The following is a 25,846-nucleotide window of genomic DNA, read 5'->3' as shown; positions in this document are numbered from 1 at the left end:
GCTCGACTTCATTGATAAGAGCTCTTATGCTATGGGCCAGATATGAAACAGTTACGTCCTCGACATTGACCTGATCAAAAATCCCTCTTACATTTGTGTCCCCCTCGACATCTCAAACCCCGATTTTTTAAGGTGGTAGGCGATTTTCCCAACGTTGGTGGTTCGCGCCATAGACAAGCTTTCCGAAGCTATGAAATCTATACTGCGCGTTGCAATGCTAGTACTGTTGCAAGAAATTAGCTGCGAAACATCAAGAACTCACACGCTTACAATTAAGACGTAGCACAGCTGCCAGCGATGCGGAAACTTTCGCCATCAAGGTGGAATCTCCATTCGTGCTTGTCCAGTGTTCAACGTTCAGCAGTGGTGCATGTGACGTGTTGGATTCATTTGGGTACGTCGTGACACCTGGAAATTGATGAAGGGACATTCACGGTGAGAAGAAAAATCACCTAGTGTTCCTTCGACAGAAAACTGCCTGAATTATGCATTACACCAAAAACTTTTACGAGCGATGATCGATGATCTATTGTCTGCACAGACTCCGGACAGATGCATGCCTTGCACCAACTTGAAGCACTGGCTGAGAGACAAAGGTCCTGAGGACTTGTAACGACAGTCGTGAAAATCCTTGTCTGAGGGAGTAGTCAGACTTGTTGCGAGTCTTTCACCCGCGGTCAACTTGAACTGTGTAATTAGTGAGTCACTAGGTGGTCAACAATGTTTGAAATTTGCACAACGCGGATTTGTCGAGCACAAACATTTCGGCATCCGGCCGTCCTAGCCAGTCCGACTCTCTTTTGATGACAACAACTATAGAAAGTGCTTTACTGACAATGATCACGGTAGTGTATAGAAGGTTGGCAGAAGGAACTTGAAGCTTCTCAACAAGTTCAATTCGTCCGACGGGTGGCACGCGGCGCCGCCCCGACTCAAACATGTACAAACCGTTGATTGTGATGGCATCGAGTCCATAGCGCCAAAGACTTATTTCAGAAAACCCTGACAAGACTCAAAGCCGCGTGGCCCAAGGGTGAATTACAAGCATAACGTAGGTATAATGTCACATAACTTCTACAACATCGAAAGCCACTTCAAGAACCTGATGGCGATTGCCTCCATATCGGTTCCTTCAGCTTGAGCTCGCAAATATCACGCATGCTCTTCTCCCACCCCTTACGCCTATGACTGCACGAAGCCAGATAGTTGAGTTGCTGCGGGGTAGGACTGTGAGCGTGGAGCATAAACAAATAGTCAGACATGTCGCTCTGTTGGACCACTGAAAAAGCACGATTCCCACTTCTGACAAAGGCAGAGACATCGATGCAATTGTCTGGAGTTACCTGTCAAACGAGTTATTTTGACTTCATTGTAATTGCATACTGATACTCACGAAAATCGGTGGAGCTAGTGGAATGATGAAATCCTTCCCGTCCCGCTTCGTCTGGAGCGAAAGGTCCCCAGATGTGGGCCACGAGCATGGCGAGTACATGGTAAGTTTCTTATATGACGGAGGTTTATCACCTTCTGGTGGATCGGGTAGGAGACTAGGGAGATGATAGCAAGCGAACGACACACAGACACTTTGTTCCAAATCTCTGTGAACCGCTAAATTTGCGTCCAGAAAAGAGAAAATGTCACATACGTTAGTGATAACTCCTTGCGCTTCACCCACCGAGCAACTTGGAGATAACGTATATCATTGAGGTTGAAAGTGACCTCAAAGGTCCCACGAGCTGATCCCCGCCGATACATCATCACAGCCATATCCCCTCCAAATCTCCGAAGTTTGACCTGCGGAATGGCGACTGGAGACAATGAGAAATCTCTGACTCCTACTTGGTCCGAGGGTGTCGCAGGTGGCTCCGTTGGAGCTGGGGAATCCGTGTTTTTCGTAGGACCTGAGGGATGTATTTCTGAATCCCGAGGCATAATTTGCGGTTGAGGGTAGCTCGTAGCAACACCAGTTGCAGTGGATATGATTTTTTCTTCGTTTGGCTGCTTGACGTCTACAGGCTCTGGAACCTGGGCGAAAGTACTCGATCGATGTGTGGTTTTCACAACTGTAGGCTCGATCGCTGTCATCAGTCCACTGGGTAACGACCTTGGAGGTGTTTTCTCTGGCATGCAAGACGGCCTTAACTTATCTGTAGCAGGGGCTTCTGCTACACCATTCAACACCACAAGCATACCAGCTTGAGCGGCTGGATCCACCACAGGACTTGCAATATTTGTATCACGAGCAGCTGCTGGCTGTTGATGTGCCTTGAACCATTGCAGGTCGCGATTTTTGATGTGCTCAGATAGTGAAGATTCCTTGAGTCGGCGCTTAGGCAGCGGTTTCGGGATAGTTCTAACTTCTCTGGATCCAACACCGGGCGGGAGAGTATCTAAGCATGATGTAGACGTGGTACTCAAAAGCTGCTTTATTGAAATAAATTTGTACGTCAGATCACGAATGAACAGGGCGTGTGGCATATCTTACAGGCGAAAGAACTGACTGCGCTTGCGAACTACTAGGAAACGTTAGCTGCGTGCTTGGGACCGAGTCCTGGGCCAGTGTAATTGCTGGCCTACCTAGTGGTAAGGTAGTATCCCTAAGTGAGATCATGCCATCCTTCGAACCAGTCGTGCAGACTACTTAGTACGTGCACGGGAAGAAAGGGAAAGAACTGTACAGTTGATGAACGAGTGGGCATAAAGCAAAATCAATAAAGGTTTCTTTATCCAAAACTTTGCACAATGTCCGCCAAATTTTGCGACGAAGCAACCTTTAGATTGAAGCTGGGGAGCGGCCATAGAAAGGCTTGACAAAGTGGTGTCTCTTTGAGCTCAGTTTATGTAAGCGCGCCGATTTAAATTATTCAACGTCCGGCTCAACCCCTGTTCATAAACCACAGCAAAGCCACTCGGGTCTGGTACTCCCATGTACCAGTCACTTCTGCAACATACTTACTTGCATTTCAGGCCCCCTCCCAGTGTGAAACTTATTCTAACAGAACAAGTCACGTCAGCTAAGGTTTGAACTTGGCACGCTCAGACAGCAACTCACAGTGTGCTTATAATTAGACAAAGGAATAGCATCAGAAAGGAAAGATAAACCCACCAGCAATCTACCCTCCACCTTGAAGCCGGGGACCCACTGACTGCTAAACGACTCGGGTCATGATCCTCTCGTGTTTGTATGCAAGAATCCTTGTCACTTCGCTGGCTCTTTTCTGTGCAGGAATGGTGACAGCGTCTCCAAGTCTATCCAGTGGTATGTATTATCCCAGACACTTATACTTATACAAATTGCACATACGATTCTGCCAGCATGGTCAAGACAGGTGGAATTAGCGATTGACACACCTTCTCATCTTAACCCGTATCCTGATAAACCACGTCTCACCTTCGGTTCTTCTGGGACTTTCAAACTAACCGTATTCTCGGATCTTCATTATGGCGAAAATCCCTGGGATGAATGGGGGCCTCAACAAGATGTTAATAGCGCACAACTGATGCGCACTGTACTGGCTGATGAGAAGCCTGACTACGTGTATGGCATCAATTTCTTACCAGTTGAATGTTAGTAACGACACAGTATTCCTCCAGCGTACTGAATGGAGATCTGATCACTGGCGAAAGTGTGCTCAAATTGACTTGGGCTAAGTATTACCCCTAATGACAGGGATTCCCGTGTTTGCATAGATACATTTCGGGAGAATTCCACCACTCTCATCGATCACATAGTGGTTCCTCTGAACGAAGCACAAATCCCCTTCTCTTCTACCCATGGGGTGGGTCTAATTGTCACTAGAGATATATGTGACTAAAATGATATTTGTCAGAATCATGACAATTCGCAAAACATTACGCATCTTGAAGAAATACGACGGGAACAGCTCGTTAGTCCTCTGAGCTACACTCGCGCTGCACCACCTGGTATCGGAGGGGAGGGAGGGCAGGGCACATATTGGGTTCCTGTATGTTTCAGAGGGTGACTTTCAAATCAAGATTATTGACTGTACATATGATTGTTCATCTGTAGATCTACGAAAAAGCGGCCGGTGCGTATCTAAAGACGGGATCGTTCATCCTTACTTACCTGACTGTTTTTTTTTACAGATTTGACGCCTGCTTTGATCCTGTGGTTTTTCGACTCCCGAGGTACACTCCCGCCTTCTGCCAGTAAGCCTTTGGTCGAATTACTGATACCCTTCGACTACCAGGTGGGTTGTCTCCTGGACCCACATCCGCGCCGCTACCAGACTGGGTGGACGCCTCTGTAGCGGAATGGATCAAGCGCGAGACGACTGCAATGGAAGCTGTGTGGGATTCAGTAGAAGGCAGAGAGCGAGGAGCATTAGCCTTTGTACACATACCTCCGTAAGTGGATTTTATCCAATCGCTATGCTCTCGTCCTCAAATAAATAAATAAAGACATGCAATCGAGAGCGTTCAAAAGACATTGAACACTACGCGAAACCCAGGGCTGAATGGTGAGAGAAATCAGACAAGTATGTCTGTCATCGTCCGGTTTCTCACCTCCATGTATTTTTTCAGCCGACACTCTAGGCCAGGGATCAACACAAGCCACTATTGACCCGTCATCAGCCGGAAACGACCAACCGTTCTGGAATGCATTGAACACCAATATCAAAAACCTACACGCAGTAATCTCTGGGCACGGTAAGTCTGCCAGATTTACATATCTTGTCATATATCATATAGCTATGTGTGGTTTCTTTACAGATCATGGTAACGAGTGGTGTGCCCGTGAGCCTTCGAAGGATGTGATATTTTGTTTCGACAAGCACTCCGGGTATGTGGTCTTCACCTGAACCCGTTCGGTTCAGCACATTCTTATCATCTACTTCATTCTATGCCTGATGTTTCAGATACGGTGGCTACAATAGCCCAGGATGGGGCCACGGTGTACGAAATATCGTGTTCTCCTCTGCAGATCCTGCTAGTGGGCTTGAAACGTGGATAAGGTTCGAGGACGGACAAACGAGGGCAAGAGTCACACTGGACAGAAACTATGATCGATGACAGTGATTTGGTGACTCACGTTTGTTGTACATACTTGCCCATAGGGATAACCACGACGTCACGCACGTTTTCAGTACAAGAATAGTTCGCGCAAATCCAAGTGATCATGAAACTGCTGAAATTCCTTCCCAACGCGTCTAAAACCACAGCCACATCTGCGAATGACTTCTCCATCCTCAATGGCGACTGACAACCCATCAGCCCCGCCAGGATAACTATTTGTGACGATGAATGGGACAGCTCCAATTGGTCGGGAAAATAGTGGTCAAAGGAAAGTTGATGCCATGCACGTTCAATATCAGACTCTTTCCGCATATTTGATAGCATTGACCAGGAGTTCAAGACTCGGCCAAGCTCTCCAATGAATTATCAGAGGCCTGCTGGACCCACATATTATGATACAGACCGCCTAGGCGTAATAATTCCTCATGAGTGCCTTGTTCCGCAACCTCGCCATCCTTAAGCACAATAATTAAATCTACGACCAAGCTATCAGTATGCTTGAGCAAAAATAAAGCGCAGTTGAGGTTCACCTGCTTCAACCACAGTGCGGAGCCTATGGGCAATAAATATGCTTGTCCGTGCCTTGTCGAGCAACGTGCTGTTGATACTCCGCATGAGCTCCGTTTCTGTGTGAGCATCTAGGGCAGACGTCTGGAAATTGCAGTGAGGGAATGCCCATATGAAGATCAGGTACACGGAGCTTACGGCTTCATCAAAGAAGAGGATCGGAGGATCTTTAAGCAACACACGTGCGATCGCCAACCGCTGCTTTTCCCCTCCAGAAATCATCAAACCTCTCTCGCCGACCGTGGTCTTGTAGCCTTCAGGAAGACCCACAACTGTATCATGAACGCTTGCCTTCATTGCAGCCGCCTTTACCTCGTCGTCTGTGGCATCAAGGCGGCCGTACCGCACGTTGTGCATGATATCGGAATGGAACAGCGGCGTATCCTGGGGAACCACACCAATAGATTCCCGAAGGCTCTGCAGCTGTGTCTCGTGAATGTCCTGGTCATCTACCAAAATCCGACCAGAAGATGGATCGTAGAAACGGTACAGCAAGCGGAAGACTGTGGACTTCCCGCATCCAGATGGGCCAACTATCGCCACTTTTTTGCCCGCAGGAACGGTGAAGGACAAGTTGCGGAAGATGGGCCGATCTGGATGATAGCCAAAGTTCACGTTCTCAAACCGAATGGAACCGCCTTTCAATGTAAGCGGTTTTGCGTCTTCTTTATCCTTTGCAAGGAAAAGATGTCGGAAAATAACGTTTGTGATAATGAAGAAGCTCTAACGTACTTTGGCGGGAGCATTTTCAGTTTGAATATTGAACAATACTTCCATATCCAAGAGATTTTGACGCAGCTCGCGATAAATACTACCCAGAAAGTTCAAGGGCAGTGACAGCTGGAAAATCAATTGGTTCGCCATGACGAGGTCACCAACAGTCATTGTCCCTGATCACGGTGGTCTAAGATTAATTATGTATTATTCATAAAACATCGGCCGAACATACCTTTCATAACTCCTTGTGCGGCAAGGAACATTGTAGCTGTCAACGCCGTGGAAAAAATTATGTTCTGGCCGGAATTCAGATAGGCCAAAGATGTAGTGATCTTCACGGAAGATTTCTCGTATTGTTTGAGATGTTTATCGTACTGTGCGATCTCAAATTTCTCGTTGTTGAAATGCTGCAACAGAGTTTACCAAACAAAGGACGAAAGCATGCAATAAACAGATACCTTAACTGCCTCGTAATTGATTAGCGAGTCAATTGCTACGGTCGCAGCTTTATTGTCTGCTTTATTTGCATCGCGGCGAAATTGAGTTCTGATGAAATTGAGCAAATGGGCTGGATAGGATAAATGACTCTGACCTCCATGAGGTTGTACGAACAGTGAACCAAGTGTATGCAGCTAAAGCAGTGACAGTGATTGCGGCGAAATCCCAACCAAATTTCCAAGTCTATTTTGGTGGTGGGTAAAAAAGCAAACTGAATCGGTTTTTTGCTCACAAGTATTCCGCAAACCATAGATATCTCCAGGGCAGTCGGGAAAATGCGGAAAATGATGGCCTGAAGCATGAATGTGATACCCCTGAGATACGATATTCAGAAGTTGTATTATCCTATCGGAACGCATAACATACTTGGTACCACGGTCAATTGCACGCGTGAGCCCACCAGTTTGTCGCGCGAGATGGAATTTGAGGTCCAGATTCAAGAGATGTTGGAAAGTCTCTCTAGCGACTTTGCGAACTGCTTGTTGACCGATATTGGCAAATACAACGTTCAGCAGTTCTCCGAATAACGTAGCTCCCGTACGAGCAGCCCCATCTGAACGATTTGTTATAAGAAGTAATGAATTCACATAGCTCTGGACTCACATCCGAGGATGAGAGAACCTGCAACGACCCATACCGTAGAGTCGGCCATTACGTCTAGGTTTAACGCGTCAATCACAGTCTTGAACAGCTGGGGCACTTGAACGTTTAACACCTGATGAAGTTACGCTTGGATTCAGTCACCTCCTGGTTTTCTGTGCAGCACACCGAACCTTGCCAGCAATCAAAAGCCCAAATCCAAGGACAACACGACCGCGTGTGCCCCAGTCATTTTTCGGCCAGACATGACTCATCAGTCGTTTAACAATAATCCAATCTTTTCTTCTCTGCTCTTTTACAGACACATTGTCGGAATCAACCGACTTCGGAACGTTAACCTTCCTAGTGGCTGTAGGCGCGTCATTCGCGTAGAGAATGGAAGAGGATGTGAAAGTCGAGCTGAAAGGTGTCAACTTCAAAGATGAAGGGCGTGCATATAGACTCCTCAAAGGCCTTCCATTCAACCCGTGATTCGGATGTGGGACAAGTCGTGGGGAAGTAGCGGCACTGGAGAACGCTCGAAGGGTTGCTGAACGACAGACGAACCGTGGAGTGAGAAGCGTTCTCGTCCACATGGACGAACAAATGGGCCTTGACACTGTCGTTGACTCGTTGGCGACTCTGCGTAGGTCAAGAGTAATATTGTATTTCCGAATTTCCGAAGCTGAATTGGTGAAACTTCGGTCTCGAGGAAAACATTATTATCTAATCTAATTTTTAAAACATTTGTGCCCAAACTGCACTCATTTCCCCAGAACCTTGTACAGATAGATCCTTCGGCTCCCGAGAAGTTTTAAGCTGCAGATTTTCTGTTTCAAGCATGTTCGGCGTACATGCTACTTAAATATTGCAGTCGTTTTATTCGAAAGGGAACACCAGGGAACACCCTGCCACTGCAAACAGAAAGACCGCATCCAAAACCTGGTCCCTGGAGATAAAGTTAGCTCTAAAGTTTTCCTGGGTTTCCACCTCCAATTGCTGTCCTTGCAATGTATATGTTACTAACAATAACTGTAGCAGGATCCAAGTCATCTGACACTGATATTTGGCATGTATGAGGCTGTGAGCAAACGTTTTACTGACATTCCGCCGGAGTCCGAGTCATACCTTATGTTGATCAGGCCAACTACAGGTCAACTTGGTTGCTTACCCAGGGGCCCGGAGGTTCTCACACGGCCTAAAAACAAGCTCATACTAGGTCACGACCGTGATGGTGTACTTGAGTCCTGAGCGCAGTTATTGGCTACAGACGGACGAACGTGTCCGCCTAAGAATGGGGTATCATATAAACGTTACAATGGAGCAGGGCGGGTACGATCACTCTTCTTGGCCTGAGAATGCAGTGAACATCATCTATGCGGTATAAATGTAAATGACAACGTATCTGGGCGGGCAACAGCTGCAGGCTTTCCCCCCATTCTCAGAGATTTAATCTGACTCACAATGGCTGCAATCCCTGACCAACAATCCAGCCATGAATCGTACCACGAGAAGGGGAAGACTACCGCGACTGTGTTGGACGAGCGCCGCCGCGCTGCTCTGGCAGAAATTGACAATGCACCCTTCTCGTAAGTTTCACAACTCTTAACTTAAATTCCGCAAAAATACATTTCGCCCCAGGTGGTTCCATGTCAAAGTTTGCCTGGTCGCTGGCGTAGGTTTCTTTACCGACGCGTAAGTTTCTATATTGTGTTACGCTCACCTCCGCTCACTTGCTGCCAGCTACGATATCTTTGCCATCAACATCGCCGCCACAATGTTGGGCTACGTCTATGGTCACACAGGTGAGCATGCCACCCCCTTTTTTCCCGAAGGTGTTGGGTTAAATTATCGGAAGCCAACCAGCTTAACACCAACCAATCTTTGGGGGTTAAGGTAGCAACCCCTGTTGGAAACTTGGTTGGTCAGCTCCTTTTTGGATGGCTCGCAGATCATGTGGGCCGTAAGAGGATGTGTCAGTGTAAATTTGTGTCCAAGCCAATCACCTTCATTAACCAATGTTATAGATGGCGTCGAGCTTATGGTCATGATTATTGCGACTTTCGGTCAGGCTCTCGCAGGCCAGGCCCCAGCTGTGAACGTTCTCGGCGTGATTATTGTCTGGCGTTTCATTGTAAGTGCAATGAACTACTTTTGGAATGTTTGTACCTCAACTTTCTGCCCATAGATGGGCGTTGGAATCGGTGGCGATTACCCTCTGAGTGCCATCATTTCCTCAGAATTCGCCGCTACACATTCACGCGGTCGTCTTATGACTGCTGTGTTCGCTTCACAAGGATGGGGTCAATTTGGTCGGTTGATCATTTTTCTCCTAAAGTGATTTAATTAATGCATCCCGAGCGCAGCTTCTGCCCTTGTCGGTATTATCGTCGTCCAAGCATACAAAAATGATATCCTCAGTGCCCCATTCCCATGCACTGTCCCTGTCGATTATACCTGGCGTCTCTTGATTGGTCTTGGATGCGTCCCCGGTGTCATTGCACTCTACTTCCGTCTCACAATCCCTGAAACTCCCCGTTTCACCATGGATATCGAGCGTAATGTCGCACAGGCTACTGCAGATGTCAACAACGTGTTGACACCCGGGAAGCACGTCGTGGACGAAGGCGCTCCGATTCAGCGTGTCACAGCCCCGAAGGCAACCCGCTCAGACTTTGCTGCGTACTTCGGCCAGTGGAAGAACATGAAAGTCCTGATTGGCACCTCCTACTCCTGGTTCGCTCTCGATGTAAGTTCTAAATTAGCTCTTTTGAAGTTGTAAATCAAAATTCGCTTTCAGATCGCTTTCTATGGCCTTGGTCTAAACAGCGCGATCATCTTAACGGCAATCAACTTTGGCAGTCCCACTGGTATCAAAACCTCGTCACTTTATGTTTACCAGAACTTGTACAACATTTGTGTCGGCAACCTTATCCTCTCCGTGGCGGGCTTGATTCCAGGATATTGGGTATCTTTCCTTTTCATCGACTCCTGGGGACGCAAGCCCATCCAACTGATGGGCTTCTCCGTACTCACAATCCTTTTCGTCATTATGGGTCTGTACATTTGACCACTATGATTACGTACATGGGACTGAGGATTTGTGTGCAGGTTTCGGCTATGATGCACTGAACGCCTCCGCCGCGGGCAAGAAGGCATTTGTCTTCCTGTACTGCCTCACCAACTTCTTCCAAAACTTTGGCCCCAACACCACCACTTTCGTCATTCCTGGAGAGGCTTTCCCCACTCGTTACCGTTCGACAGGCCACGGTATCTCTGCCGCCACCGGAAAGCTCGGAGCTATCATTTCCCAGGTCGGCTTTGCTCAGCTGGTCAACATCGGCGGAACGAACCAATTTGTGAAACACATGTGAGCAGCACGAACTTTCTCGGATCCGTGTCCGGAAGCTAAATTTGATTTCGTAGTATGGAGATCTTCGCTCTGTTCATGTTGACTGGTATCTTCTCCACACTTCTCATTCCCGAGACAAAACAGAGATCGCTTGAAGATATCTCGAATGAGGAGCAGGAAGGCTACATCCAAGAGGTTCCGGAAGCGACTCGTTCCTAAGCAATTGTGTACTGTGTTGCAATATTATCATTATTTTGCTTTCTACACAGCGCGGACTAATGTTTATGTATCACACTTAGTCGATGTATATAAGTACATGCATGCCGCTTATTTCAGTGTTCAAGAAAAAGAGATTAAAGTTGTACGAACTTACTGGTTGTGGAGCGTCATGTCTACGATCAGTACTATGTAGTACACTAGTGACAAGTGAATTGATCAACTTATTCCTCACACTGGTCTTTCGGAGGGACACAGGCAGGAAGTCCATTCCCTTACTGCGCATAGCCAAAAGCTTTCTTGAGCTTTGCGCAGCTTATGACCTGTATCTATGAAGTCCGCTGCGTCACGAGGGCCAGAAAGTGTGAATATTCGAATTTGCCCGTCGAGCGAGCTGGTGCTCAGAACTAATTGTGCCCTAGAGTGATCAGCGACCGTCGTTAACGACCCTCCCAGTCACAGCCACATGTGCTTTGTCAAAGGCAAGTCTATATGTTGACCATGAGCATGATTTCAGCCTTTTCAACCGGTATGCCGCAAATCGAGACGTTCCTGCAACTGAGGGCGAGATGTGGCATACGTGTTCTGGAAAAGGAGAGAATTGTCGCGCTGCCTGAGACGATTTACAAGCCTCCCAGTTAGAAGAGCAACAATACTTTTGCCTTTCCACCAACAGCAGCGCACGCACGCAGCGGTAGGTGAGGACAGAATATTACAACCTTGGGCTTTGTACGTCATTCAAATGAACGGGCATTAAAATTGATAAAGACGCTGACAGTTAATCTGCAGACTGCAGTATTATGAGAAAATGTGGTCCATCTGGAGAAATATCAGGCTGAGAACCAATCTCGGCTTATCTAATAGCAGCGACCAGATCAATGGTCAAAGTGAGCTGAGAAATCATGCAAACAGCGAAAGAGTTCAACGGACCGAAAAACTATAGGACCTGGCCTGCCAGTGACCAAAATTGATAGGGTGGCTGGAAGACGCGTGAGAGTACAAATGCCTGCGGTACTTCGCACTATCCTGTTGCAATTCGAGGGATAATAAGTGATATTAGCAAGTTAGGAACTTCAAAGGTGTCCATGTTCAAAAGGGCGAAAGAGGGAACTTAAAGTGACTTAGGTCACCTTATTAACAACGTGTTCGTTTCTGAAGCATTTTTTCTTATACACCAGGATGCTGTCTCACTTCCTCATGACATTTGTCCCAAGACTCTCCCCAAGCGATGCTACACTTGGTATGTCACAGATAACACAAAGTTTAGTTCTCTGTCAGGACAGCTGGTGAGGAGGACTCACTGAACAATGCCATCCTCCTTCCTCTGTCTGTCATACTCTGTCTAAAAGCTCCTCCCCGCTCTTGTGGGAGCAAAGACATATACGAGGAGAAAATAGGTTTCGTTACCTTGGGTGGCTTCGAGTCCAAGTCGCAGAGCTAGCTGTTATGGCATTGGTAAATGTAATACATCAAACTAAAAAGTTGGCAGTGGAGACTGAGCGGAGCTTGGCCTGGGCTTGGTGTAGCACGTGACAGATGACATAGGATCCGGGCCGCGTTTGGCTAGCACCAGTAGCTGATGTTCTCAACGTCACACGCAGGATCTTCAAGTTGCCAGTAAGGCTAGCACTTCTAGTCATGGCTCGCACTTCGTCGTTACTGGCGTCGACGACTCCGAGTGTAATCGCACCAGCAGACGTTACCATCGGCCATGTGTACGCTTCTTTTTTCCTTCATAGTTGCTCACCGCTAAACCACTCGGCAGGCAGCTTCGAGATTTAATCATATGTCCACGCGAGGCGGGCATCGTCAATTACGTTCATAAAAACTCGATTATTGAGCATGATCTTCATACACCCGACCTGGTGCGTTTTCATTTATCCTTGCCTTTATGTGATGTGAGGTTCGCAGGACGATTCTCATGTGTGGCTCCTAGGCACCAAGGCCCATCGCTGATCTCGCATTTGTCCCAAACACGCTTTCCTCGTTAAACCTTTCTGATTCCCCACATACACTCCTCGCAGCAGGTGGTCAGGACACCGAGATTCACCTCTCACTTCACAGTCCATCGCGTACCCGTCCGCTCTGGCAGTTCTCGCGCAAGCTCAGTGGAAGCATCAATAATTCTGTTCTCCTTGCACGCGCATTCAACAGTTCTCACGAACCACGGCTCATCGTGAGTAATAATGACTGGACAGTTCGCCTATACGACGTACCCCTCCGTAGGCCGCAGGACCTCAGGTGCTGTGGGACCCTCAGACTCGAAGAGCCTGTGAATCACTGTACGTTATCGTCTCCCATGTGAGGAATTAACTCAACCCTGCGGATATGTACAGCTTCTATATCGCCTGACGGCCGCACCCTACTTTCAGTCGGAGACTCTCCTCGGATCTACCTTCACTCCCTTTCAGGCAGCGCCCGCCTTTCCTTCAATCGCGTCACAACATTACAGATCCCGCCCCCTGTCTCTCTCCATCCCATCTCTCTCGTAGCGTCCTTTAGCACCGCATGGAGCGCCGACGGACTTAAGTTCGCTGTCGCTTGTCAAGAAGGAGTTATCGCAATCTGGGACGTGCGGAGCACAAAGCCGCTGAAGGTGCTGTATACGAGTCGTGAAAGGGGCGGTGGTGACAGCGGGTGGATGAGTGATGACCCATGGGACTGGACACGCGGAGCTTCACGTGCGCCAGGATGGGGCGCACGGAGCGTCAAGTTCGGGTGTGGTGGAGTTGGCGGGCGGGCTGGACATGAGGTGATGACGTATACTGAGGTGTGCACGAGTTCCGAGTTTCGTCGTTTGTATTCAAGCTGATCGCGATAATTTATTCAGCACACAAATCTCTTGCACGTACTTGACGCTCGAACGTTCGAAACCGAAGAAATCATCCACGTGCCTAACTTCTCTTGCAGCAAAACAAACTCCGCTCATACACCTGCCCCTCCCTCACTCAGACACTCAGGAGGCCGACTGAGTACACGTGCCGCACGCCGCGACGACGGCATTGTCGTCATACCTCTGCACGGTGCACTGCCCCGGACGACGTCATGGACGAGCGCACCGCCCTCTAGGATGTCAGATCGGACAGGTGGCGGTGATGAGGGCGATACAATGGACCTCGATGAGCTCGAGGTGGACTGCTTGTCACGTGGAGGCTCGCCACCTCCAATAAACTCGTACCGCCCCCCAAGCCCATATCGGCCCATCAGCCCATCGCCTCTCTCTTCCCAAATTTACCGTCCTGCAAGTCCGCCGTACCGCCCTGTAAGCCCCCCGTACCGCCCCATGACACCCTCATTCCACCCCTACCGGCGCACTCCGCGGCGAACGCATGGGGAGGAAGGAGAAGTCGAACGTGTAGGAAATGTGGCAGAAAACGAAGACATGGATATTGCAGGGACATGCTTCGACCCAACAGGAGGTTTCCTATATGTTGCGACGACGGCTGGTGTTGCTGAGTGGACCGTGCACGGTTCAGAAAAACGTTGGTGGGGGAGTGGACAGTGGGCTTAGTGCTCCGTTTTTGCCTCCCCTCGCGTGTTCCAATGCGCACGTATGTCCTTTCACGATTTTCGGACTTGTTACAGACACTGGCGGTTTAATTCTGCGGGCCACATGTATTTTTGTGCTCAAGTGGTTTTATTTATTACTCTCTTTCTCTTTCTTACTGATCATGTTGTTGTCTTATCTCATCTTCGTCGTCGTCTCTTCATGTCCACCTACCCATGTCATGCTTTTCGTGTCTGGCCGCGCTGTCATGCTCATCTCATGTACCGTACTAGTTGCATTTCTATATTCTGTTTTCTGATGTCTGTATATGTACACACTCACGAACTTGATACCAACCACGCTAGTGATTTCATGATGTATCCATTTCTGCTGTGTATCGCTCTTTCTCGATTTTTAATTTGGGGCTATTCTGTGGCAGAATTTCCGTAGAATTTCTGCGATGGAAAGTGTCGTTGGACAGGTATCGGATTTTGTTCCCGAAGGGGATGTGGCATGTACAGCCTGCCGCATCATCGCTTCGCCCCAGACTCAATCGAAGTTCCAACAGTTCCAACTGACTCGGATCATGTGCCCAATAAAAACATCACCGACGCACCCATCTCAAGTGCATGAGATTATTCACAAGCAACCAATGATAAGGCGCTCAATCGATCCCTTGTCCCTTGCAAGAATCTCGCAGATTGCCAGTCGTTCAATGATTGGACTCGGATCCTATCCAGTTTTTAACGCGCTTAATCCAAGAGCTACTTCAAATCGCGCGATAAGTAAGGGAATGTGGATTATTGATCCCGATTCGCTAGGTATTGCGTCGTGCGAGTAACCCTTGAGTACGCCGTTGCAACGGCCATGGGAATAGAGTTGGAGTTCAGGCGATCTCACTTCATGATGAGTCTAGATCTCATTCTGAACGGATCAATCAGTCACTTCCGTGCTAACTGCGAAAGTTTGAATGTCTTGTCTTGGCATCTAGTTATGATTTTGTTTGGATCGTGCACTCGAGTATCTTGATCCAACCGTTGACTTAATCCGACATTGCGGGTGTCCGTAGTACGTCACATTCTCCATCGATTGCCGTGAAACAAGTCCGACTAAGGTATGGCACTGCGAGTTGGAAGGATAAACATATATACATACCCAATTCAAAGATACTTAGGAGTCCGGGACCCGTGCTGCACTGCGGGCCCGACTCGGATGTACGACATATAGCAACCGTATCATCCCAGAACCTTTTGTATTCTCCTTCTGCCACGGGCGACCAGCGAAGGATAAGCGGCGTGCTTAGCTGATCGAGCTTAGCTAGATTACTTGCAACACAATGATTATGATGTAGGCAGTTGTTTCCTCGACAACATTACGACCTAGACAATCCAGATTGATTTTCGAATCGTCAGTATCCCGCGGACTTTCGCTTGAACTACAGCACGTAGGTTTCCGTGAACATGTTCGCGTGTAATTGCCGCCGCCGGGTGCTGAAGATTTGACGACTGCAGTGTCTGGCATGATGTCAGAATGTTGATGCGCGGGTTCTCCATGGCGAATTTTAGCTTCTGGCAGGTCAAACTGCGGCCCTCTTCTTTCCAGAACTGAATATCCTCGGCCGACCGCCAATGGGCGCTTCACCAACCCGACCAGGGGGTTCGAGGAGGTCCTGTTGGATCAAATCGGATGATCCATAGATGCCAAACCAAGGCGCTTAGACAACGCTTAGAAGACATCAAGCATGCTCCGCGTATCTCACGGTGAAGTACCACCTGGATTGCCTCCATCATTCGAGAACATCGGTTACATAGGAAATTTAAACCTACAAGGCTCATTAACTAGCTCTAATCCGTTTGACGCAAACAGTCAACTAATCTCCGTTGTAAGTGCGTTACTTGCAGTGGGGGCGGTACATCGCGATATTAATATGGATTCTGGAACTCATGGATCAATTATTGACGCATACTCGCCGCGGTGTTGTCATCAACTTAGAGTTAAGAAGTTATACTTACTCGTGAACGCGTGTCGCATCTGATGGATAAACCGTCAGTAAGGCGACGTCGGCGACAGGATCGGTGGGGCAACGACGGAGATGCGAATAGGACGTGCATTATTGAATGGTCAAGCTGTACAATATGCCGAGGTTCAGCGGTCCAGACTCGCCCTCAGTGACTAACATTCAACTTGTGAAGCTGAAAGAGGGGTCATGTTGAATAACTTAGTAAGCGAATGAGGGCTTTCCTTTCGACCAATCAAGTGCTTAGTCAGATTCCTAGCCAAGTTCTTCATCATGAGCACCGACGAAATGACAACAGCTGTGGTGGCAAAACCAAAGCCAGTAAAAAAGCTTAAGCCTGCGAGGAAGCAAGTCAAAGCAGGAGATGTGGAGAGGAAGGAGACCCCTCAGACGGGGAAGGAATATAGTAAGTCAATGATGTTTGTCATAGAGGACTCTTTACGAGCATAATTGCAGATATCTGGTACAACAAGTGGGCTGGAGGCGACCGCGAAGATAACTACTCCAAGTAAGTTTAATGTTTGTTTATCTCTCTATTCATTGTCTGACTCTGCTCCAGCAAAGTAAAATCACAAACTCGGTGCAACATCAAGAAGGACTCAGGCCTGACAAGAGCAAACACAACTGGGATTCGTTATTGTTGTCTATTCTATGCTCGTGGGTGCTGCCCATACGGATGGGAGTGCGACTACCTTCACACTCTCCCCGACCCCGACAATGCATTACCTGATTCGAGTAAAGACTGTTTCGCTAGAGACAAATTCTCGGACTACAGAGATGACATGGGCGGTGTTGGTAGTTTCAACCGACAAAATCGAACGCTGTACGTCGGTAGAATCAAGGAGACCGGTCCAGGTCCGGAGACAGAAGAGATAGTTACGAGACACTTCAAAGAGTGGGGCGAAATTGAACGCAGTACGTTATTGGAAACCTCTCAAGAAACGGCATCTCACAGACGTCCCCTTCTCCTACAGTCCGAGTGCTACAGTACCGTAGTGTCGCGTTCGTGACATATGTCTCAGAGTTCGGCGCACAGTTTGCGAAAGAGGCCATGGCGTGTCAATCTCTCGACAATGACGAAATTTTGAACGTTCGATGGGCCACCGAGGATCCGAATCCAGTGCAGAAGGTGGCAGAAAAGCGGCGGCTGGAGGAGATCGGGCAGGAAGCTATCAAGGCGCGGATGGACCCTCGTATTGTCGATGCCATGCGAGCTGTCCGTGCATTAGAAGATGGGGATATGCTGGATGACGAGGGAGAAGTGGTAGATGACCCGGAATCTGGCGCGATTGAGGACCCAGAGCCAAAACGGCGGCGAATCGACCTGCCGCCGCCACAAGAAGCGACGGCACCTCAGCCCCTTGGTCTGCTGTCTGCCGACACAATGGAAGGTCTCAAGTACTTCGCCGAAATAAGAAAACGGAACGGCGTCTCGCTAGCTATCATAAATCCCAAGACAATGCCTCCGAAACCATTGACTTCAGGGCTGGGAGTGGCGGACTACGGGAGTGACGAGGAAGATTGACGAGTTCAGACTCGGTATCTTGACTGATTTCCGGCCTTGCCAACTGTCCTTTATCTAGTAATTTTCCACACGCTAGAACACCGCCCAGGTTCTTCTAATTGATAACTCGAGCGTGATGCATTGATGAGCGCTCCGGCGTTTCCGCATATAAATTGTAACTTGCCAACCCATTAACACGGTGAAAACCTTCCTTTGCTCCACTCTAGAAAATGTAAAGACATACATAGTCGAAAAGGCTATACCTTTGGTGATTGCGCGCCTTCCAAATCGTGCGAGGTCCATTAGACGGTGAAAATCTTCCTTTGCTCCACTCTAGAAAATGTAAAGACATACATAGTGGAAATATAATAAACTACATATAGATCCATGGACATAGACTTGTCGTTCCGAAGCTTTTGATTGTCCCCGATCATTAAATATCGAGATGAGCTCATTCGCCACTCACTTTTGTAAAAGGAGATTTGGCCTGGCATGTGTCTCTTCTGTGTGGTTGGTTGTCAGGTACCCTGGCCATGTTTATAACCTTCGAAGCTCCGGAAACGGGAAATCACGAGATCAAAATATACCCCAAACCTCATGGCAATTGGCCACCTTACGTCTATCACCGAAAGGCTCTGTAAAGTCTATGCCCAAGAATGCCAGTGGGTGGCCACGTCTTGAGCCATGTGTAATTTCGGAACTATATCTGACCAATCTCCACATTACACGAGTGGTATCGGTGGGTCCCGGGAAATGAGAGATCCTTCTCAAGGCCGTACCGAATGTGGTGGGCGAAGCGAAGCTGTCTGTGTTGTGGCCGCGTCGGAGAACACCTAGACTGGTGACTAAAAACGAAGGAAACGGACCAGAAGAACTTGCGTGATGAATCACTTGCATAAAGATAAGCAACCGGCGAGGGGATTAAGCCCCGTTCGACTCTTGGTGAACAGATAACCGAATGTGAAAATTGACATTCCTCGACGTGCCATTGCGACAATTTCAAGCAGCCTGAGACTGACGATGTGCCTGTTGCTTCAACGAGGACGAGCGCGATCATGGGTGAAACGGGGATCTGCGTGATGGGATTTTCCACCACGGCCCAGTGGAATCTTGAAAATCCAGTCGGTCAATAAGGACTATTCCGTTGCGGGGAACGCCGATGTACGCCAAACGTAATAGCTCTTGTTACGAGACAAGAAAAAGACCCCCTTGAATTCTAAGGCCAACGCAATGGAAGCGTACCCCAATTTCAGGGAGAGATCTTGCCCCGCCACTTTCATCTCGGCTGACCATTTATGATCACTTACGGGTGCTTGTGTGAGTGTGCTGGCAAGCGTGACGTGGAGGGAAATTTCAATCGTGAAACGGAAATAGACGCTATGTAGACGCTATGCTCGTCTGTGCATGCAGCCCTGAGTTGACATGTGGAAAATGCATTGCCACTAAACACGTTGTAAAGTCGCGGCATACTGTTTAGGTATCGGTTGGCGTTGGTTTGGCGGGTGATTCATGAAAAGCCCAACGAAGAATATTCTGAAGTAAATCAGTAGGGACTCTGTATGATTTACTGGAAATAAAATTGGAGGCTGTGAAAGTATGGCATACCTAAATATTGTTTTTTTTTCCATTATCATCGGAAGAAGGCCATGCTGCGGCGATGCAGGTCCCAGGATAAGGAAAGCGGTGTATGCCAGTAATACAACATAATCCGATAAACTGTGCTTATACAAGGTGTTCGTCGTTACGCATCTGTGCGGCTTGAGGGCAATTTTTCATCAACTTGGAATGTGGCAGGTGAAGGATGCATTTCTATATAGTGCTAGCGCGTAGTTGGCCCGTGTGAATTGGTGGATGACTGTAGTGGCTGTGTAAACCGTTTCCTCACCCAAACTCCCAACCATCTACTCTGAACTTCTCTACAGAAAGCACAGCCGTTTGGCTGGTTGGTTGGCCCGTCACATGTTCGGTAGTGTCAAGGCTATCCAAGGAACTTCCATGTAGAGGTTCAAGGCGCTTCACCTCTCATTTCTCCCACTCGCGGTGGTGATTGCGCTCGCATGACTTGTGGGTTACAACCAAGTTATGTGTGCTGATGTCTACAATAGACGTCAAATTTGGCGTTTATCAATTCAACGACTGCTCTTGATATTTTTGGTACCTAGATGCAAACCAAGATCCGTCAGATCTAAACCACATTTCGTCAGATCTTTGTGGAGGCAGGCGTCTACAAGAATTTGCCGAAATTTGGTGAGATTGTATAGTGCCTCAGCGCTGTCCCAAATAGGACCCATTCGCAAGGGGGGGCTGAGCACTTAAATACAATCTTGCGATCCGTATTCTGATCCCAACTCATCACTACAATGTCCTTCACCAACAACATTCCCTCTCATCATATGCACGCCACACCAGTCCCTCACATTCACATAGAATCACCTTCTGGGTCTGATCAAGTGGGGCACGCTCCTTCGCAGTAAGTTTGTTGCTATACTGCCTGTCGTGAACTCTCGACTCATACATCAACTCGCGTAGGCTCGACGCTGACTCCTTTACATACGGCATCTACAACAATGATCCGTCATTCATGTCTTCTACACTCTTCTCTCACGAAGGATGTAAGTCGATGCACTGAATTTGTCTATGCTCAAGCTGAACAGGTTTCCAGCTGAACCTTTGAATCATCCATTATCTTCATTAGATGATTTGAGCAACGAGGGCTTCAACCTCGACGACATTTTCACCGAAACAACTCAACAATCGCAAGATTTGTTTCCTCCGCAATACCTCAGTGGTCCTGATCCGTTTGGATCATCTCAAATGACGATGTATCGGAATGCAGCTGACAATATGCGCCTTATACCTATATTTACGCATACGCCATCGCCATCCTCATCTTATGGCACACTCTCCCCTAGCCCTAGTCATGAGTCGCCTTTGTCTCCATGGTCTGATGTTACTACCCCTTCTTCCGATGGTAGCATGTCTCCTATGATCCCTCAATCAGGTCTTATGCGTCGAGAGAGCTCAGCTTCTCTCGGACACCGCCATACCCCAAGCGACTCCTCATTTTATCTTCAACCCCCGGCTGTCCATAGACACGTTCGTTCACGCTCAGAATCTCATATGACTCGTCCTGTCGCGAGTCAAGCAATGCTTGAAGCCAATCAAAAACGTCGGCGCCACGACGCCACCCACAAGTGCTCCGAGTGTGGGCAGACCTTCACAGCTGTATTTAGCTTGAAGCGTGAGTTCTCTCTGCTGAATTACTTCCTTTACGGTTTCGCTGATATAGATCCGTTAGGTCATATGCAATCTCACAGTGGTGTTCGACCATTCGTCTGCAACATTCATGGCTGTGATCAGGCCTTCTTCAATCAGAGTGATTGCAGACGCCACGAAAGGAGCAGGAAGCGTCACAAAGGTCTCCCCCATACCTTTTCCGACTCACCTTAATCCTGGTGTTATGTCACAGCCCCTTCGCTTGGGTCTGCCAAACTCCCTTGTCGTCGTACATGCCATGTTGGAACTGGATATTCCCTCATACGCATCCGCTCAGTCTTGGATATTCCCGCCTGTTGGAATTGGATATTCCCTCATACGCATTCGCTCGGTCTTGGATATTCCTGGATGTGGACACGATAACCACATGCTCCATCTTGCCCACCTCGTTTCCCACTATGCCAATCTTCAAAGCCGACATACTCAACATCTCATCTCAGTTCGACCATAGATACCATTGGCCCTGCATACCCTAATTTTTTCGGTGCCTTTCACTTTATTTTGGCCTCGTTCTAGCTCCCTCATTCATACAATAACATTTTTTTATCGATTCGGTCCCTTCACTGCCAATTCTTGATAATAATTCTTGCATCGTTTTGCTGTGTTATACCTTTCAGGTGCTGTGCGTTGGCAACCGGCCTTGTCAACGTAATGTCCTTATTGTCTTTTTTCCTTGTTGTACTGCATCCCACTTTGTAGCCTTTTGGTGATAATCTATGATTGTTAAAACGTGCCCGCAACTGCATCGAGCCTGTGCTAAATTGTTTGTGGTGATGTTGTTGGTTTTTTTGGCAACATCACTTCCCGCATATGCTACTTTAACAATTGGTTTGGTGAATCTCGTAGGGGGGACGTAATTAGAAAGCCGTAAGACTTCATAGTACTGCATAGCAACATTTCGAGACTGATAAGCACCCACACACATGGCACCGATGGGACACAATCACCACAAAGTTTTTGCCGAGTTTAATCATTGGCGTCGGTGATCATTCACAGCGCTAGCTGCAGCATGGGGTATGTACGTACACCGTAATCAAGAAACTCCCCCGCGGACGCGCCCGTTACACGGGTGAGCTAGCTGAGCGCTGACCATTCTTATGCTAGAACCTGCACAGCAGATTAATAGCGGACTCAATGATACAGCAACCCCCAATGCACACGCAAGCCCAGGCCGGAGGCTATAGAGACTTGCACTTATCCAGCTCAAGCTCAAAATTCGTTTCGTCATACTAGTATGTGAAAGTCGACAAATTACATGGCATCTCGTCCCCCTCCGCGGATCCGATCGCCCCGACCCGCGATACATACCCCCGTCGATTAAGTAGCTCGTTCCATGCAGTCTGGAATCTGCGCACAGCAGATCAACAACGTATAACATTCACATCGTGGGGTATGTACGCCGCACACTGTGGCCGGCGGCCCGGGCCCGTCAGTGACCCGCGGACGCCCGTCACTTTCAATGATACAGTAGCCCAGTGCAAACACAAGCGCAGGCCCGAGGCAATAGGGACGTGCACCTAAGTTCAATCTCACTGGCAACATCCGCATCCGTTTCATCATATGTTAAAGTTGACAATAACATGTCTCGTCTCCCTCCGCGGATCTGATCGCCCCACCCGCACGATACATACCCCCGTCGATTAAGTAGATCATTACTTTCGGGCTGCAATCTGCACCGTGACAGCATAATCATATCAACAGCGTACCGATGGCGTCACATGTCGACCCGACTCGACGTCGGTTGCAGACCGAGGTTATTAAAAGGTTCGAAGTTGGACTGCGCTTGCGCTTGGGTGACAGAGTTGACATGTCCGTGACAGTCTGTCTCGCTCCGCGGCTCTGTCTCCGTACATAATGCGCGACAGGGGACGTTAGGTCAACAAATTCTTGCATTACCGCAGCTGAAAATGGGTGAACCCTGAAAAGGGAAGTATTGTCGTGAAATCCGTGACATCGCTGTAATCGAGGACAACAGACCAGTGAAGGCATGATGGAGAGTCGGGACCTATTATTCAGTAGCCAAGACCCTAAGAGCTACCAGACCAGACAATCGTCCTAGGCGTCCCGTTGACGAGAGCATCGTGTTGTGGCGGGTTTCCAGGTTCAAATTTCAAATTTCAAATAGTCCAACAGCCAAAAATCTTGCCGTAGTGGATTCATATCAGTATGCATTTGTCGTGAATGGGCAGAGAAACCGCCACACTACGAAAGATGACGTTCTTTAAGTCCACGGAAATCATCGGGATTTGCAAACTGAATCGTAAACAAGATAATCTTCCCTTTGCGCACTAAAAATATTCGTCATGGCGTCTGGGAGACAACAAGGCCCAAACTGAGTGTCACTGACGGCAGGAGGGTGCCATCCATCTTGCAAGGCGCAATTGATTAGACCTAGTAGTATACAAATTGATTGAAATTCAAGCGTGTTAGAGAAACAGTGTCAAAGATACCGACCGTCCAGAGCGGCAAGCTCCCGATTTACATGGCGACATAGCCATACTTCCTAGCATGAGGCTAAGCAGCTTTCGTGTAAGCGACAGCAAGACACAACGTATTAGAAGACTCACAGAAACCAGGACGATGTTGTCTTCACCGATCATAGCCGCCTCCCAGTTGTGAGGTGCATTGCTTGGCATCATATCTGCAATCGCAACACGGCCAGGAAGATAAGTGAACACTTCTTCATCAAAGGCGGAACACCGCGAATTCAGCGACTGCGCCATTCCTAAGCGCTTCCACGGAAGCTTCGGTTCCGTTTTTTGTTCATTTAGAACATCCCTCCTCGCTGAGTGCTTGTTGAAATCATACACTCTTGCACGATTTCCTTGATTCCATCGCAGAAGTTGGACGAACTTCATGCCGTAGACGTAGCAAACCCAGGCGTCGGACGGGCTGCGAAGGAGCATATGAGAGCCATTTGGGCCCCATTGCGTCCATGGGACAATACGCTTCGGTGCATCGTGGGACGATTCAACCTGGGCCATGACAGTGGATAATGGAACGATAAGCACAGTACACTCTTCGGTGGAATTGATTTCGGGAGAGACTCGCATGGTGATGGTGAAAATGCGGTTACTGCGAGAAAAGAAGAATGGAGGTTGGACAGACTGCGAAGGGGACCATCCTGGAGTCGGCTCGGATCGAATCAACATGTCCATGACTTCGGCCTTCATCTTTGGATACTCCAGGCCACAAATGTAGCTGACATCCTTATACTCCAATGCCTCTTCGCCGAGGCTGTCGATACTGAGGATGTCCAGACGGGGGGGCGTTTCGTCATTCAACACGACGGCGACCAAAAGCAAGTCTTCTGTGACGAAAGAAAAAGATCGGAGGTCTGTGTCTCGAATGAACTTAAAGCGACTCTCAATAACCAACCTGCAGCAGTAAGCGTGGAAGACGTACGAGCTTCTGTTGACCCGATTTCCAGTCCCAGACCACTAGCTGAGAGTTAGGTTCATCCCCGTGTTCTTGAAACTGTACTGCAAGGCGGGAACCGCAAACTTGAATGAGGAATTTGAATTCCTCATGCATGTCTGATGGCAGGTGCGTCACGAAGGGCACGGCAGACATTGGATGATGCTCGCCGGTCATTAGAGTTCTCAGGTGTATGTTGCATGACAAGTTCGGGCTGCGCCACAGTATCAGGTGTGCCTCTCACAACTTGCAAGCGTTGAAACGTACATGGCACCTATTATTTCCACAGCGACAATCAAGTCCTGGGACACATCGACGGTGAAATCTCGAATCTCAAATCCCAAGTCATTGATAGTCCATTCCCGCTCGGGAATGTTTTTGATTTTGCAGGGAAGTTGTACGCATGTAAGCCCTGACCGCATAGCTTGACACAGTACTCCCCCGGACAATTCCCAAGCATGACCGTCCTGCATGTCTATGAGTCCGGAGTTTGGAAAAGATAGCTTGTTCCAAGCCTGTTGGTACTCTCGACAGGCACGAAGGCGGCCAGCAGTATCAAGATTACAACGGCTTCCATTCTCCAACTGTCCGAAAAACAACTCGATTTTGTAGAGAAGTTGCACATTGTCGGTGATCACTGAATGAAACAATTTGCACACCTGGAATTCAGCGTGAGCAGCAGGTTTGAGTAGGACGCGATGTGTACATACTTGTTTGCATCTCAGAAGGGATGCTACATCGAGTTCATCGAAAACTATAGCGATCAACTCGTTGGGAAGACTGAATGCTGTCTCAACGTTTCCCTGCTGGTCGGTGTCCATGACATAGGCTGAAGTTGACCCTTTGTCACTGAGTACTGAAGTCAATTCAGAGTTTTGTGTGAGTTGCACTATGGTGAATTCAACGAGAAGTTTTATATGGGGCAAAATCGTTTGTAACACTTACCGATCACGCTGGAAAGACCTTGTCAATGAAAGATTCAATCGCCGGTATGATCAATGACAACGTTCTCCTAAGTACTCAACACCTTTTCCCACGGTAACATTCCACTATGGTCACGTGCACAAACCAGGTCAAAGTCTTTTCACACTCTGTCGCTTGGGTGTTAGACCAGTTTGTACTGTGGGTCCCGACTTTGGGCGTCTTGTCGTGTTTCTTTCACCACAGGTGATTCTAGCA

The 25,846-nt window shown here is 48.3% G+C and overlaps 9 protein-coding genes across 9 annotated transcripts; 5 read left to right on the top strand and 4 right to left on the bottom strand.

The window, feature by feature from the left end:
* Nucleotides 1-978: 978 nt before the first annotated feature.
* Nucleotides 979-1,591, bottom strand: DEU56DRAFT_814228 (uncharacterized protein). The gene is made up of 2 exons (XM_041353722.1): nt 1,394-1,591; nt 979-1,343 (listed from the first exon to the last, which is right to left on the bottom strand). The coding sequence occupies exons 1-2, from the start codon at nt 1,490-1,492 to the stop codon at nt 1,095-1,097; spliced, it is 348 nt and encodes a 115-aa protein (XP_041206609.1). The 5' UTR covers nt 1,493-1,591; the 3' UTR covers nt 979-1,094.
* Nucleotides 1,592-1,645: 54 nt separating this feature from the next.
* On the bottom strand, nt 1,646-2,895 carry DEU56DRAFT_981945 (uncharacterized protein; the record flags this gene model as incomplete). The annotated part of the gene is made up of 2 exons (XM_041359867.1): nt 2,486-2,895; nt 1,646-2,421 (listed from the first exon to the last, which is right to left on the bottom strand). Coding segments are annotated over exons 1-2 (900 nt in total), but the record flags the coding sequence as incomplete, so codon positions are not given.
* DEU56DRAFT_457309 (Metallo-dependent phosphatase-like protein) lies at nt 2,795-5,042 on the top strand. The gene is made up of 13 exons (XM_041346322.1): nt 2,795-3,019; nt 3,076-3,259; nt 3,316-3,538; nt 3,595-3,626; nt 3,691-3,779; nt 3,831-3,965; nt 4,031-4,049; nt 4,108-4,149; nt 4,212-4,368; nt 4,423-4,481; nt 4,546-4,671; nt 4,735-4,804; nt 4,881-5,042. Exons 2-13 carry the CDS (start codon nt 3,166-3,168, stop codon nt 5,032-5,034), a joined length of 1,200 nt encoding a protein of 399 aa, XP_041206607.1. The 5' UTR covers nt 2,795-3,019; nt 3,076-3,165; the 3' UTR covers nt 5,035-5,042.
* Nucleotides 5,043-5,340: 298 nt separating this feature from the next.
* Nucleotides 5,341-8,150, bottom strand: DEU56DRAFT_814206 (P-loop containing nucleoside triphosphate hydrolase protein). Its single transcript, XM_041353721.1, has 11 exons — nt 7,593-8,150; nt 7,423-7,534; nt 7,186-7,372; nt 7,052-7,133; nt 6,914-7,002; nt 6,780-6,867; nt 6,554-6,728; nt 6,337-6,494; nt 5,743-6,276; nt 5,568-5,688; nt 5,341-5,512 (listed from the first exon to the last, which is right to left on the bottom strand). Exons 1-11 carry the CDS (start codon nt 7,992-7,994, stop codon nt 5,373-5,375), a joined length of 2,088 nt encoding a protein of 695 aa, XP_041206606.1. The 5' UTR covers nt 7,995-8,150; the 3' UTR covers nt 5,341-5,372.
* Nucleotides 8,151-8,862: 712 nt separating this feature from the next.
* DEU56DRAFT_953982 (major facilitator superfamily domain-containing protein) lies at nt 8,863-11,395 on the top strand (the record flags this gene model as incomplete). Its single annotated transcript, XM_041359198.1, has 10 exons — nt 8,863-8,987; nt 9,040-9,093; nt 9,142-9,203; nt 9,257-9,373; nt 9,426-9,532; nt 9,587-9,710; nt 9,765-10,147; nt 10,199-10,454; nt 10,510-10,768; nt 10,825-11,395. 10 exons carry the CDS (start codon nt 8,863-8,865, stop codon nt 10,967-10,969), a joined length of 1,632 nt encoding a protein of 543 aa, XP_041206605.1. The 3' UTR covers nt 10,970-11,395.
* A 1,111-nt stretch (nt 11,396-12,506) lies between these two features.
* Nucleotides 12,507-14,831, top strand: DEU56DRAFT_814193 (WD40-repeat-containing domain protein). The gene is made up of 5 exons (XM_041353720.1): nt 12,507-12,681; nt 12,732-12,831; nt 12,903-13,248; nt 13,303-13,736; nt 13,797-14,831. Exons 1-5 carry the CDS (start codon nt 12,605-12,607, stop codon nt 14,475-14,477), a joined length of 1,638 nt encoding a protein of 545 aa, XP_041206604.1. The 5' UTR covers nt 12,507-12,604; the 3' UTR covers nt 14,478-14,831.
* A 1,897-nt stretch (nt 14,832-16,728) lies between these two features.
* Nucleotides 16,729-18,219, top strand: DEU56DRAFT_814187 (uncharacterized protein). Its single transcript, XM_041353719.1, has 4 exons — nt 16,729-16,876; nt 16,927-16,978; nt 17,030-17,385; nt 17,445-18,219. The coding sequence occupies exons 1-4, from the start codon at nt 16,744-16,746 to the stop codon at nt 17,993-17,995; spliced, it is 1,092 nt and encodes a 363-aa protein (XP_041206603.1). The 5' UTR covers nt 16,729-16,743; the 3' UTR covers nt 17,996-18,219.
* A 2,875-nt stretch (nt 18,220-21,094) lies between these two features.
* DEU56DRAFT_740139 (uncharacterized protein) lies at nt 21,095-21,424 on the top strand (the record flags this gene model as incomplete). Its single annotated transcript, XM_041348785.1, has 2 exons — nt 21,095-21,215; nt 21,273-21,424. The coding sequence occupies 2 exons, from the start codon at nt 21,095-21,097 to the stop codon at nt 21,422-21,424; spliced, it is 273 nt and encodes a 90-aa protein (XP_041206602.1).
* A 1,895-nt stretch (nt 21,425-23,319) lies between these two features.
* DEU56DRAFT_814182 (uncharacterized protein) lies at nt 23,320-25,681 on the bottom strand. Its single transcript, XM_041353718.1, has 6 exons — nt 25,613-25,681; nt 25,378-25,556; nt 24,935-25,326; nt 24,656-24,881; nt 23,818-24,603; nt 23,320-23,764 (listed from the first exon to the last, which is right to left on the bottom strand). Exons 2-6 carry the CDS (start codon nt 25,486-25,488, stop codon nt 23,729-23,731), a joined length of 1,551 nt encoding a protein of 516 aa, XP_041206601.1. The 5' UTR covers nt 25,489-25,556; nt 25,613-25,681; the 3' UTR covers nt 23,320-23,728.
* Nucleotides 25,682-25,846: the final 165 nt, after the last annotated feature.

Source organism: Suillus clintonianus (genome assembly GCF_016758775.1).
Source record: "Suillus clintonianus strain FC179 chromosome Unknown DEU56scaffold_55, whole genome shotgun sequence".
NCBI lineage: Eukaryota > Fungi > Basidiomycota > Agaricomycetes > Boletales > Suillaceae > Suillus > Suillus clintonianus.
The sequence above is the reverse complement of the archived record's forward strand: the minus strand, read 5'-3'. Positions and strand labels throughout refer to the sequence as shown.

Excerpts from the sequence above, each read along its gene's own strand:
- DEU56DRAFT_814228 (XM_041353722.1), bottom strand. The coding sequence starts at position 1,492 with ATGTACTCGCCATGCTCGTGGCCCACATCTGGGGACCTTTCGCTCCAG. Across the intron at positions 1,344-1,393 it reads CACTAGCTCCACCGATTTTC|GTAACTCCAGACAATTGCAT; the intron begins GTGAGTATCAGT and ends CTCGTTTGACAG.
- DEU56DRAFT_457309 (XM_041346322.1), top strand. The coding sequence starts at position 3,166 with ATGATCCTCTCGTGTTTGTATGCAAGAATCCTTGTCACTTCGCTGGCT. Across the intron at positions 3,780-3,830 it reads CCTTCTCTTCTACCCATGGG|AATCATGACAATTCGCAAAA; the intron begins GTGGGTCTAATT and ends GATATTTGTCAG. Across the intron at positions 4,805-4,880 it reads TGTTTCGACAAGCACTCCGG|ATACGGTGGCTACAATAGCC; the intron begins GTATGTGGTCTT and ends CTGATGTTTCAG.
- DEU56DRAFT_814206 (XM_041353721.1), bottom strand. The coding sequence starts at position 7,994 with ATGTGGACGAGAACGCTTCTCACTCCACGGTTCGTCTGTCGTTCAGCA. Across the intron at positions 7,535-7,592 it reads GGCTTTTGATTGCTGGCAAG|GTGTTAAACGTTCAAGTGCC; the intron begins GTTCGGTGTGCT and ends TAACTTCATCAG. Across the intron at positions 7,134-7,185 it reads GCAATTGACCGTGGTACCAA|GGGTATCACATTCATGCTTC; the intron begins GTATGTTATGCG and ends ATCGTATCTCAG.
- DEU56DRAFT_814193 (XM_041353720.1), top strand. The coding sequence starts at position 12,605 with ATGGCTCGCACTTCGTCGTTACTGGCGTCGACGACTCCGAGTGTAATC. Across the intron at positions 12,832-12,902 it reads ATCTTCATACACCCGACCTG|GCACCAAGGCCCATCGCTGA; the intron begins GTGCGTTTTCAT and ends TGTGGCTCCTAG. Across the intron at positions 13,737-13,796 it reads AGGTGATGACGTATACTGAG|CACACAAATCTCTTGCACGT; the intron begins GTGTGCACGAGT and ends TAATTTATTCAG.
- DEU56DRAFT_814187 (XM_041353719.1), top strand. The coding sequence starts at position 16,744 with ATGAGCACCGACGAAATGACAACAGCTGTGGTGGCAAAACCAAAGCCA. Across the intron at positions 16,877-16,926 it reads TCAGACGGGGAAGGAATATA|ATATCTGGTACAACAAGTGG; the intron begins GTAAGTCAATGA and ends GCATAATTGCAG. Across the intron at positions 17,386-17,444 it reads GTGGGGCGAAATTGAACGCA|TCCGAGTGCTACAGTACCGT; the intron begins GTACGTTATTGG and ends CTTCTCCTACAG.
- DEU56DRAFT_814182 (XM_041353718.1), bottom strand. The coding sequence starts at position 25,488 with ATGGACACCGACCAGCAGGGAAACGTTGAGACAGCATTCAGTCTTCCC. Across the intron at positions 25,327-25,377 it reads CCCTTCTGAGATGCAAACAA|GTGTGCAAATTGTTTCATTC; the intron begins GTATGTACACAT and ends GCTGAATTCCAG. Across the intron at positions 24,882-24,934 it reads GTGGAAATAATAGGTGCCAT|CCCGAACTTGTCATGCAACA; the intron begins GTACGTTTCAAC and ends ACTGTGGCGCAG.